Here is a 12,696-nt window from a genome sequence, read left to right as displayed (position 1 = left end):
GACTGCAAACCCATTTTCTTAGAGGTCAGGTCACCACATAACATCAGTTGAAGATTGCATCATAGAAAGCCATCCTAGAAATGCAGTCACTTCTGGTGACCCCAGCCAGAAGACACAGAGCATTTTTGGTGTCTGGTCCCAGTTTTCTCACTTCTTAGTGGTTCTTTTGGCTCACAGTAGATACATGAAACAAAAGTGGAAAGACAGTTCTGCAGAAATGGAATCCCCACTCTAATATTCTCAACCACCACCGAAGCAGATAGGTGGTTGTCTTAGCAGTAACAGCAGCTTATTAGAGAAGTCTTAGCAAAACATATTTTGTCCTAGTTTGCCACTGCCCCAGTATTGAAGGCACTTGCTCCTCCAGACTGCTGCCCACACCATCAAAATGAGCTCTGACTTGATTCTGCACAAGCTGAATATCCTGTGGCAAAGTGCTGCTTGTCCTTGTCCATACTGGCTTCCAGAACTCCCTGTTCACCATGCAGGATATGACCCTTAAATGAATTTTATGAATGAGCTAAATGGATTGTAATTGATGACTTAATCTTCACTTGAACATACAATGCAAAAACGTGAAAATGAGCACAGTAAAGCATTACATTAAATCACACCAGTCTGGTCTGTTCATGGAGAAAAGTCTGTCCCTCTTCACTTTCACCTTCTGTATTCATTGAGTTTCTCCAAACAGCAGCTAGTCTGTGTGGCTGATGCTCAGTTATGGATATGCACTGAGGGGAAGAGCTTGAGCTGAGTGTGTCTGACCGCACGTGCCTGAGGGTTCTCAGCAGAACAGCCTGAGAACAGGTGCCTGCTGTATCTTAGAGCTGCCCGATCAAATGGGAGAGAGGAAATAATAAATCTAGGAAACTAATCTCATGCATTTCATCCCACCAGAAAGGCTGTCCTGCTGGCCACATTTCCACAAGCGGCTCAGTCTCAATGCTTGGGTGTGGGCTGTATGGGAAGCACCCTCCCTGCTAAAAACAGCAAAGCACAAGGAAGGGAAAACATCTCTATATATAGGTTAGAAAATGTATGAAGTAATGCATGTATTGCAGAGACTTTCATGGAGGCTGGTGCTCTTTCACTGCTCCAGGCTGGATCTTTGGCTTTGCAAAGGGGGCAGTGCAGGGCCCAGGCCTGGCCCCATTCATGCTGTGATCAGGGCAGGCTCTGTAAATCTGCCCTAGGGTCTGCTCAAATCACTGCAACCACCTGCTTGTATCCCTAGGTTTAGATAAAAAAGGAAGCAGGCAAAGCTCTTAACCGCTGTGTGTTGTCTCTTTGTTTTGTATAATCAAGTGTTGAAATCATGATAAATGTTGACATCAAGTAGCAAGAAGTACGGAATATAATTGTGTGAGTGTAAGGCCAATGGGGTCATATGAGGTTTGTGCTGTGGCTAACATAATATGAAGAAATATTACTAACAATTAGCATAAGCATTACCATTTATTATAACTAATTTTATAACTAATTATTATAAGTAATAATTATTCTACTAGGATTATTTTCCTGAGGGCTTTATCATTCCTAGTGTTTGACAGTTGTTCGTGTCGTAGCTGAAATTCTTATTTTATAATATTCTCTCTATGTGACTCTTGCATCCGTGATGCGTGCGGGTGACTCCATATAGAGTTTTGTTTTTTCACATCTGTCTTAAAATGTGCCTTTCTGCTAAATGCTCTGTAGGTATCAAAGCAGGCAAGAATGACACAGGACCCTCTAGGTAGCAGGGTAAGCACGAGCAGCAAGCTATTAAGATCTTTCTGTTATTTCACTGATGATTTTGTAGGTATCATCTTCTAATCTCGCTTAAAAAAGTCTGAATGTGCATTTGAACATTTCTGAAGAGCAAATTGCTAAGCAAAGTATATATATAATCCTAACATTTTGGTAGAAATAGGGTGAGTTATTATTGATTCACAGAGCACGACAAAACATCACTGCATGAATTAGCAAACAGCTGTTTCTAATTTGAGTTTAGAACTGTACACAGAGGAACTTGTTTTAGTGTTCACTCCTTTCATTTATAATGAATTTTAATTACCGCTACAGGTGAGAAAAATGTAGAAACAAGCTTGTATCTTGTGGAAGAAACAAAGGAGAGACAGATGCTAACAGATTTACAGTCTGTGATAAAAGGAATGTTTTGGTACACTTTACATGTAATTAGAGTGCAGCTGTTTTCAGTCCCAAGTCCATGATGCACAGCAGAATATAGTATCTGCTGCTTTTCCAAAGGGAGTAAAGAAAAACAGTGATTTAACTCTGAAAGCATTTAGCTTATTCCTAGATCTAACATAAAACTTTCTCCTCCAGCCCTATTATGCCATTTATTGAAGTGTGAAATAACTTATTTAACGATATGTTAATTTTTTGGTACCAGCAAAATACAGACTGTTTGACATAAGAAAAATAATGTTAAAAATAGTTTCTGATTTTATCATCTGCACAGAATTACGGATCACCCTGTTGATGGTCATTACTGAGTCTTGATATCTGCTTATGGGAGACAAGGGCTCAGGCATGCATTACTGTGGCTTAACAAGTTTCTGTATATCAACTAAGCTTCAACAGACATCTTTGTGTGTACTTTTAACTTGCAGCATAAAAAAGACTAATTAGATGTATCTTTGATCACTACAGAAAGGTTTAAACAAAACCAGCGAGGTTTAAACTGTCTACGTGTAACAGTTTATCTGTGGCAGACATCCCAGCAAGTTTAATGTTTGAAATTCTGCACTACATCTTGTGCTGATTTTGTATTCTAAATACAAAGTTTCTCTCTGCATGAGAAGAAAAATTAGATTATATATACTTTCCATTGAGCCAGACGTCTTTCTTGCTTTTTGAAAAAATTCACTAAAAAACAAATGGCAGTGCGAAGCTGAGAAGTTGGGAAAAGAGTCACTAACCTTTGGGAATTTAGTCCAACAAAAATGCTTACCTCAGAAGTGAATGATTAGGTATGACTGCATTTTTCTCAAGTCACAGAAGACAATGAAAGCACTGCCTGTGGTGCCACTTACATTAGCACCTCTTGGATTTTTATCCAACTTCAGGATAAAAATCCAACTGCAAACCAACTTCAGGTTTGCTTTGAACATGCTATACATATCTATCTATCTATATATACATTAAAAATGGCATACTGCCTTAGAATACAAAACTATGAAGACTGTTTGGTGAAGGAGCCAATGTCGCTGAAGGCTGAAGCTGCATACAGAGTTCCTCAGAGCAGCCTGAACTTCCCAGGGCCTCCTTGCTGCCTTGGCTAACGGTGGGTTGAGCAGTTCTGGGGGACAGTTGTGTGATGCTTTTTGAGGAATAATTATAGATAAGTTGCAGATACCTTTTTCCCATTGTTTAGTGAAGTGTGTCTGAGTGTGCATTAGGGCGGGTTTCAGTCACAGCCCAGCAGTTACGGTCCCATTCAGACGTAGGTGCAGTCTCAGCACACAAAGGCTTTCACTGCCACAAGGGCTGGTGGTTCACAGTCTATCATTGCCTTCTGTGACACAACGAACAGAAATGTTCAGTGAAGCTGATATATGCACAGAAATTGAGTTTAGAATATTAATGATACTTTTAATTATTAGTTATAACTGTGCGGGAGATGTGCAGGAAAATGGGACTAAACAAGCCAACAAAAAATTTAAGCAAAAAAGCTGTCACAGTCCACTGAAAATGTTGAAGCTTAAAAAATTTGCTATGTAAACTTGATTTGCATTATTTCACACCAGCACTGCAGTGTAAACGAGCAGTGTATGCTATGTGAGGTTCTTACAATAATCCATTGTGATGATCTATCGTTGGCTTTAATACATAGTGCAGCAATGCAAAATTTGCTGTAACCAGTACTGAGGATTTTTTAGTCCTTAATCTCTGTGTTTTAGTCTCATAGTTAAGCATCTGCAATAATAATAATTTTTGAAATTGGCAGCATTTCTATTGGGCCTTCCATCTGAGGATGTCTTGGGGTTTTCACAGCTATGCAGAAGTAAGCCCTACAATTTGCCCTTGAGGAGCAGATGGCTTTTTTTCTATTATGGAGATGAGGAACTAAAACACAGTTCAGAAGCGTGTTTTATGATGCCAAACTTGTTTTCAAAAGCAAGTTACTTTTTGGGTGATAGAATTCCATCAACTTCCAATAGCTTAAAGCAACTCAAGTGCTTTGACCACCCTTAACTTGTGTGCCATGAAGGGGCTGGGAGAGAACCAGGAGTCTGAGCGTAAATCAAACAGCAATCCTTTCTTCAATAATTGATTTTGGGGTTTTGTATTTATTAATTTAACTGTTTCTCTAGCTCTAGAGGGATAAATGTGATAGAAAAGAACACATTCTAAGTCTAACCTCCTTGGTTTACTGTCCTGCACAAGAGATGCCTTCTGAGCTCAGGAGAGGAGTCTCAAAGTTGCCTCTTTGGCCAAACCCTGGAGTTTTTTTGATGCCTAATCTGGGTGTGCAGCCTCTTCTGAAGCTCACGGTGCTCAGTCTGTGATGGTGGCACCCAAAGCTGGAATAAACTGGCCTCCCATACTGCACTGGCCACACTGCGCTGTGCCCACGGTGTGCAGGGATGTACAGAGGCCCTGTGGAAGAGCCACCTGAAGTCTCTACACGTAAGGGAGATGGAGTAGGGAGCTTTCTTCCCCAGAGGGGAACCCGATGATGCTCCGTGCTGATAAACAGGAGGGTTTAGGCAAGGATGAGCTTCAGGTCCAGGCCAGCAAATGTGGTGTCTGTGCAAACCTTTTGTTCTTAAGAGAAAATGCAACTGGCTGGGGGATAGCCTGGGTTTGTGCAGCTCCCACCCATGAATGCTGACCCCCAGGGCTGGGGTGACCAGGCAGCTGAGCTGGCCTGTCCCTCGGCAACCCCTTCAAATGCAGCTCTGCTCAAAGTCTGGCAGAAACATAATGTTTCCAAGTAGCTTTGGGCAGGGAGATGGAGGAAAGTGTTTTGCAAGGACTGTGGAATTTTGTCTGGTTGATTATATTTCTATTAGCAAAATAACTCTGAAATAATAATTATATCAACGTCGTCAGTGTATGCTGAGATGGCAGTGCTGCTTACTCCTGTCAATCTGTGATGTGCTGTTTGTCTCCTTTCTAAGAGAAATCACATTTTTTTAAGACTTCATTTTATTGTTTTAACTTCATGAGTATATTTCTGAACTTGGCTCATGTTATCTGGAAGACAAATAGAGAATGAATTATGATTTATACTACAGTTTGGCCAAATTGTTCTTATTAGAAGGAAAAATACATTTATTGAATGCATTGAGGCTGGAATTAGCTCTTCACTGATGATGATAAATGCTTGCAGTCCTGTAAACGTGCTGAACATTACGTTGCTAAATTACTGTACCACTTTGAGATTGATTATCAAGAATGGCCCTTTAAGCTTCATGACCTGCACATATATCCTGAGGACTACTGACATCCTGAAGCTTCCTTAATGCTCTTTTTTCCTAATTAAACTTTTTATTGAATTTTCTTACCCTTTTAATACTTGTTTTGATTCTCTTATGCGCAAATGACAAAAGCCTTGCACTAGCCATGTGATTCTCTATTTTAGAACAGTCCCACTTTGCAGGATTAGCCATTTTTAATGACTTTAATCTCCTTTTTGAAAGTGATTTTTCTCATTCTGCTACATTCCTTTGATTGCATTAATGTAGAATTATTATTCTAACCATCATTGCCAGACATGTCACACCACATCTAAAATATATCTTCCCACTAAAATATTACTCTGGTAAAATACCTTAGAATTTCCTTCTCAGTTCATTAAAGGTCTTTTCTTCAATTTAATATGGCAAGTTAAAATTAACAGGGCTATTTTTCATTCCACAAAGAGATTAATGATAATGAGTTTTCCCTAATTTCTTCAGTTTAGGCATTTAGTAATTTAGTATCTTGTTTATAAGAAGTCCAGGCAGGTTGTTTCTCGGGCTTAAAGTTTTCTAAATATTTTAAATTTGTAAAACTATGAGAAAATGGTGCAATAAAAAGAGTGTAGAGGCTAAACATAAAAATAGGTGAAAGGTCCAAATCAAGCTAAAAGGAGACAGTCTTTGCTTTTACCTGTCTATGTAAGTGCTTCCATTTTCATTACAAATCCAGCTTTTCAATCTGAGAAATGTTAATTTTTTTGAATCCAAATTATATGAGCACAGCAATGGCTCTGTGCTTCGCTCACAAAGTAATACTAATACCAGCTTTCTTGGATTTTGTTTTCTCAATGGCCCAATATGTTTGAAGAGCAGCAGCTGGAGGGGAAATGGCCCTATTTGAACGTTAAGAGTGTGTTTTGAGGTAAATCAGTTCGGTTCAGAGGAAAAAGAGACTTTCTAAAGATTTGTTCCGTTTGTGTGGTGGGCCAATGTAATGGTTGGCATAAGTGCATATGGATGTAATGAAGTTAAAGCAGTTGGCCCAGCCTGTGTTACCACTGGATTTGGCCCATTGCATGCACGGTTTCAGAGCTGAACAATGAAGCTTTATTCTGTGGGGCCGTTTGGAGTGCTCTGGGTTCTCCCCAGCGCAGCCCTTCCTCTGTGTGCCGCTGCCCGGCGCAAGGCATGACAGCAGTCTGACTGTGAAAGAGAAGGTATTGAAAATGCACGTATTTTTAAAAAAGAATTTCTGCAAATGGACATTTTAAATTATTTTAACTGCAGCCAGTAACCTCCAGCAGTAAGTAACACAACGGTGGAGTGCTTTTTCTCCTGTTGTTGTTTTTCTCCTTCCCCCCCCCTCCCTCCCCATAGAGAGCAGCAGCGGCAGCAGCAAACGCAACATGTGCTGCCCTAGTTCAGGCCCAGCATCCCCCTCGTGCTCCCCTTTGTCTCCTTGCCCCTGGAGGAGCCCAGCTGGTGAGAGGAGGGAATTAGGCAGCCCTGAGCTACCGGCACCTCCCCGGGGCCCCTAATCCGGGCGCTGGCAGCCGGCTGCCTCCTTCCCTCCGACGGCCCGTGGCCGCAGGTCCCGTGGGGGACGGAGCCCCGGATACGGCTGGCGGCGGAGATGGGGGGATGGCGGGGGCTCCCTGGGGGCTGAGCAAAGCTGTGCTGGCAGCGGGGTGGGCGGCGGAGGTGGCTTAAATTGGGAACATGAGGCTTTGTTGCAGCCGCAGAGAGAGCGAGCCATTCATGGTCGGGGGAGTGAAGCCTGAGAAAAGTTTACGTAAAAAATCAGGAGCTCGTTGCCTGTGTTTTAGGTTTGGGCTCCGCCAGTCTCGGAGGAGCTGGTTGAGCACAAAGACCTTGAGCATCTTAGAAGCGCGGGTGCTTGCTGAGAGTCGAGGTGCATTTTGGGAGCAGAAAGAAGCGTGTTCCCGGTGTCCAGCATCGCTCTGGAGCAGGAGGTTTAGTTAAACCGGGGAGCGGAGCTCTCTGGGGAGTACGGGGCGAGGGGGGTGGACGCCTGACCTGTGCATCCTGAGGAGCAGGCATCCGTGTCGTGCGGGAAAAGTTGTTCGGTGTGTGAATATTTGGTGTAGTTTTTTCCAAGGTAGCTCCTCTCTTTCTTTCCTGGGATGAAAAACAGGTCTTTGCCAAAGCAAACGGTGCCACAGGAGCTGCCTCGTACGGTGGTGATATCCTCATTAGCCGAGCCTTTCTTTGAGAGCTCCTCTGCCGTACATGTGCTCTCCTCCGCCTGGTGACTCTGTAGTTGGCAGGCACGAGGAGTGTGCGTGTGGCAGCCTACACACACAGTTGGGGATTTTTTTTTTATTGGTTTGTTTTAGTAAAAGCTGAAGTAGGAACATTAAATGTTTTATAAGGACAGTGTATCTCGAGAACCAGTTCCTTTTCAGAATCTTCAAATGTTTATGTGGCCAGCGCCTTCCCTCATTTACATGAACTTTATTTTTGCTTCATTCTGTGGTTTAGTTATATATCAGACTAGCGGTGTTTTTGTTTCTCTCAACACCTCTGCATTTGTTGGAATTAGGGTATCTGACTCTCTTCTGTTGCATGTTAACAACTCTGTTAATGAAAACTGACAATATTTTATGTATTTTTCCTAAAATGACTATTTTGCTGCTGGAATTGGTACTGTTTTTGTTATATTAATATTGATTTATAAAATATTTTCCAAAGCTTCATATTGAGCAAAGGAAATAGTTACTAAAACAGAAGCTGGGCCATTGTTGGTTTATCCTGAAGTTGATTCTTTTGTGATGTCTTTATGTGTCCAGTGGTGATTTTCCTGGGCTTTTTAAAATTTGGTTTTGTACCAAAAGGGCAACATTACCTCTTATACAAGCGAATGTGGTAATGGTGCACATCTCTTCTCTGATTTTGTTCAGCTGCTTCAAATCTTATGCTTTTATTTCACCTACATGTTCAACTCTGCCTTTTAGTAGCCTTTAATTCTGTTACAGTTTTGAGACAGAATTGAAGGATTTTGTTTAATGGAGGCATTACTTAAAATCATCTTGATGTAGCATTTAAAAGACCCACAAATTCACAGGTGATCACTTAACACTGTAGCTTTTTGAAATGTTTGTATTGCTTCGTTGCACATTGTGTTTTGCTTTCTTTATTCATTGTTTATTGCTTTGCAGTACAGTGAGCAGGTGTTAAACCTGCTAAAGAAAAATGCTTTTTATTAACACTAGGTCTTGGCATATTTGTGAATTATGTGTACAAATATATTTTTATTTCTCCTTCCCAAACCTCCTTTGAAATTCAAGAGGGTTTTTTGGAGGGGGTTTGAGTTGATTTTTTTTTTTAATGCTGTGGTAGCAGAAGCCCATAGTGTTGTTGAGAGCTTTGTCCTTATTTCACAGATGCACTGGGAATTGTTTTTAATCTCCTTTCTGCTTTCCCATTACAGATGGTGATGACGACCCACAACTCTCCTGGGTGGCTTCATCTCCCTCCAGCAAAGATGTTGCATCACCCACTCAGATGATAGGAGATGGGTGTGATCTCGGCATCGGGGAGGAGGAAGGGGGGACTGGCCTGCCATATCCGTGTCAGTTTTGTGATAAGTCCTTCATTCGCCTGAGCTACCTTAAAAGGCACGAGCAGATCCACAGTGACAAACTACCTTTCAAATGCACCTACTGTAGCCGGCTTTTTAAGCACAAGAGAAGTAGGGATCGCCACATAAAGCTTCACACAGGGGATAAAAAGTACCATTGCCACGAATGCGAGGCTGCGTTCTCTCGCAGCGACCACCTCAAAATTCACCTGAAAACCCACAGCTCCAGCAAACCGTTCAAGTGTACTGTTTGTAAACGTGGGTTTTCATCCACCAGCTCATTGCAGAGTCACATGCAAGCTCATAAAAAGAACAAGGAACATATGGCAAAGACTGAGAAAGAGGTGAAGAAGGATGATTTTATGTGTGATTACTGTGAAGAGACATTCAGTCAGACTGAAGATTTGGAGAAGCACGTAATGACACGCCACCCACAGCTTTCCGAGAAGGCCGATTTGCAGTGTATTCATTGCCCTGAAGTATTTGTAGATGAAAACTCGCTGCTCTCACACATTCATCAAGCCCATGCCAACAAAAAACACAAGTGCCCTATGTGCCCGGAGCAGTTTTCTTCAGTGGAGGAAGTCTATTGCCACTTGGACAGCCACAGACAACCTGACTCCAGCAATCACAGCATCAGCCCTGACCCAGTCTTGGGGAGTGTTGCGTCCATGAGCAGTGCAACGCCTGACTCCAGTGCATCGGTGGAAAGAGGTTCCACCCCGGATTCGACCTTAAAGCCTTTGAGAGGACAGAAGAAAACCAGGTCTGTTGACAGAGAGGAAGGCCAGAACTGGTCTAAAGTTACTTACAGCTGCCCATACTGCTCGAAGCGTGATTTCAACAGCCTTGCTGTTCTGGAGATCCATCTGAAGACCATTCATGCAGACAAACCTCAGCAAAGCCACACGTGCCAGATCTGCCTTGATTCCATGCCTACACTGTACAACTTGAATGAACACGTGAGAAAAGTGCACAAGAACCATGCCTATCCCATGATGCAGTTTAGCAACATTTCTGCCTTCCATTGTAATTACTGCCCAGAGATGTTTGCAGATATCAACAGCTTACAGGAGCACATCCGTATTACTCACTGTGGCCCAAACGCTAGCACTCAAGATGGCAACAACGCTTTCTTCTGTAACCAGTGCTCCATGGGCTTTCTGACCGAAGCAACCTTGACTGAGCACATTCAGCAGACTCACTGCAATGTAGGAAATTCAAAATTGGATTCCCCTGTCATTCAGCCAACACAGTCTTTTATGGAAGTTTATTCATGCCCTTATTGCACAAACTCCCCCATTTTTGGCTCCATCCTGAAGCTTACAAAGCATATTAAAGAAAACCACAAGAACATTCCTCTGGCACACAATAAGAAGTCAAAAGCAGAGCAGAGTCCAGTTTCTTCTGATGTTGAAGTCTCATCCCCTAAAAGGCAGCGGCTTTCTGCTAGCGTAAACTCAGTGTCTAATGGTGAATACCCATGTAATCAGTGTGATCTAAAGTTCTCAAATTTTGAAAGTTTTCAAACCCATTTAAAGTTGCATTTGGAGTTGCTGTTGAGGAAACAGTCTTGCCCTCAGTGTAAAGAAGACTTTGATTCCCAGGAGTCTCTTCTGCAACATCTCACTGTACATTACATGACAACTTCAACTCATTATGTGTGTGAGAGCTGTGACAAACAGTTTTCTTCAGTGGATGATTTGCAGAAGCATTTGTTGGACATGCATACTTTTGTGTTGTATCACTGCACCCTTTGCCAAGAAGTTTTTGATTCCAAGGTATCTATCCAAGTGCATCTGGCAGTTAAGCACAGCAATGAAAAGAAGATGTATCGTTGCACAGCCTGTAACTGGGATTTTAGGAAGGAGGTGGATCTCCAGATCCATGTGAAGCATAGTCACTTGGGAAATCCATCCAAGTCTCACAAATGCATCTTCTGTGGTGAGACCTTTAGCACAGAGGTAGAACTGCAGTGCCACATCACAACCCACAGCAAAAAATACAACTGCAAGTTTTGTAGCAAAGCTTTTCATGCCATCATCTTGCTTGAAAAGCACTTGCGGGAAAAACATTGTGTTTTTGATGCAAGTGCTGAGAATGGTACAGCTAATGGCATGACCCCAACAAATAAGAAGACAGAAGGGGCAGATATCCAGAACATGTTGATGAAGAATCCAGATACTTCAAATAGTCATGAAGCCAGTGAGGATGACGTAGATGCTTCTGAGCCCATGTATGGCTGTGACATTTGTGGGGCTGCCTACACTATGGAGGTCCTCTTGCAGAACCATCGCTTGAGAGATCATAACATCAGACCTGGGGAGGATGACTGTTCTAGGAAGAAAGCAGAATTCATCAAAGGTAGCCATAAGTGTAATATCTGCTCAAGGACCTTTTTCTCGGAAAATGGCCTGAGAGAGCACATGCAGACCCATCGAGGCCCAGCTAAGCACTACATGTGCCCCATCTGTGGGGAGCGTTTCCCATCACTCCTGACCCTGACGGAGCACAAAGTCACTCACAGCAAGAGTTTGGATACAGGGACATGTCGGATCTGCAAAATGCCGCTGCAGAGCGAGGAGGAATTTATTGAGCACTGCCAGATGCATCCAGATCTCAGAAACTCCCTCACTGGGTTTCGCTGTGTTGTCTGCATGCAGACAGTCACCTCCACCCTTGAGCTGAAAATTCATGGGACATTCCATATGCAGAAATTGGCAGGAAACTCTGCAACCTCGTCACCCAACGGCCAGGCCTTGCAAAAACTCTACAAGTGTGCGTTGTGCTTGAAGGAGTTTCGGAATAAACAGGACTTGGTAAAGTTGGATGTGAACGGCCTTCCCTATGGCCTGTGTGCTGGATGCATGACCAGGAGCACGAATGGACAGTCTTCGGGCTTGACTCCACAGGAGGTGAACGAGAGGCCATGTGGCAGTCTGAGGTGTCCAGAGTGTAGTGTCAAATTTGAAAGTGCTGAAGACCTAGAGAGCCACATTCAGGTAGACCACCGAGACCTGACACCTGAGACTAGTGGCCAAAGGAAAGGTACCCAGACGTCCCCTGTTCCCAGAGTAAGTACAGCTGAACTTAAAATGTTTGAGGGATAAAATGTAGACCTTCAATGTGAGAACTGGTCTGTTTTTTTTTTTTTTTGTCACACTGTTACTTTATCAAATTACTTGTGCTAGTAAAAAGCCCAACAAAACAGGAGGAAAGATAGAGTGATGCACATAGAAAAATTAAAAGTTGTTCAGCCTCGCAGGGTCCTTGATTCCTAGTGCAGCACATCAGATTTTTTACCATAGAACTGCCCTAGATTTAGCAACAAAAAGCTAAAACACTTGAACAATGGAGATTGAGTTTATCCATGAGCTCCAGTTCTACTGAACTGGCAGATCTGGAAAAGCTGGGGCAATTTAATGAGAAAAGGAGATGCTGAGTACCCAAAACAACAACAAAAAAAATCTAATCTGTCATTTATGAGGAAGGAGATTATTTTTTTACTAGGGAAATAAAAATGAGCAGGAGGATACAGGAACTCCTGAGGAAAAATGTGGTGAATTCCACTCTACCCCCCAAATTCTCACCTAAACCAAATTACTATGCTAAAGAGCTTGTCCTTATGGATGTCTGTCAGAGCGAATGGTTTGAGGTTACTTGGATGTCTGTGTGCATACATGTGTG

The 12,696-nt window shown here is 42.6% G+C and overlaps 1 protein-coding gene across 4 annotated transcripts in view; it reads left to right on the top strand.

Moving 5' to 3' along the window:
- The window catches only part of ZNF423 (zinc finger protein 423), a 187,452-nt gene that overhangs the window by 80,987 nt on the left and 93,769 nt on the right, over nucleotides 1-12,696 (top strand). For all 4 annotated transcript variants that reach the window (XR_003212954.1, XM_008920526.2, XM_018084889.1 and 1 more), the window contains one exon: nucleotides 8,860-12,083. Coding sequence is in view for 3 of the 4 variants with exons in the window: in XM_008920526.2 (XP_008918774.1) it covers nucleotides 8,860-12,083 (3,224 nt within the window). In the remaining variant the exon portion in view is untranslated. The remainder of the gene's footprint in view (nucleotides 1-8,859; nucleotides 12,084-12,696) is intronic.

This window comes from Manacus vitellinus, unplaced genomic scaffold, assembly GCF_001715985.3.
Source record: "Manacus vitellinus isolate BGI_N305 unplaced genomic scaffold, ASM171598v3 scaffold_10_pilon, whole genome shotgun sequence".
NCBI classification, from domain to species: Eukaryota; Metazoa; Chordata; class Aves; order Passeriformes; family Pipridae; genus Manacus; species Manacus vitellinus.
The sequence above is the reverse complement of the archived record's forward strand: the minus strand, read 5'-3'. Positions and strand labels throughout refer to the sequence as shown.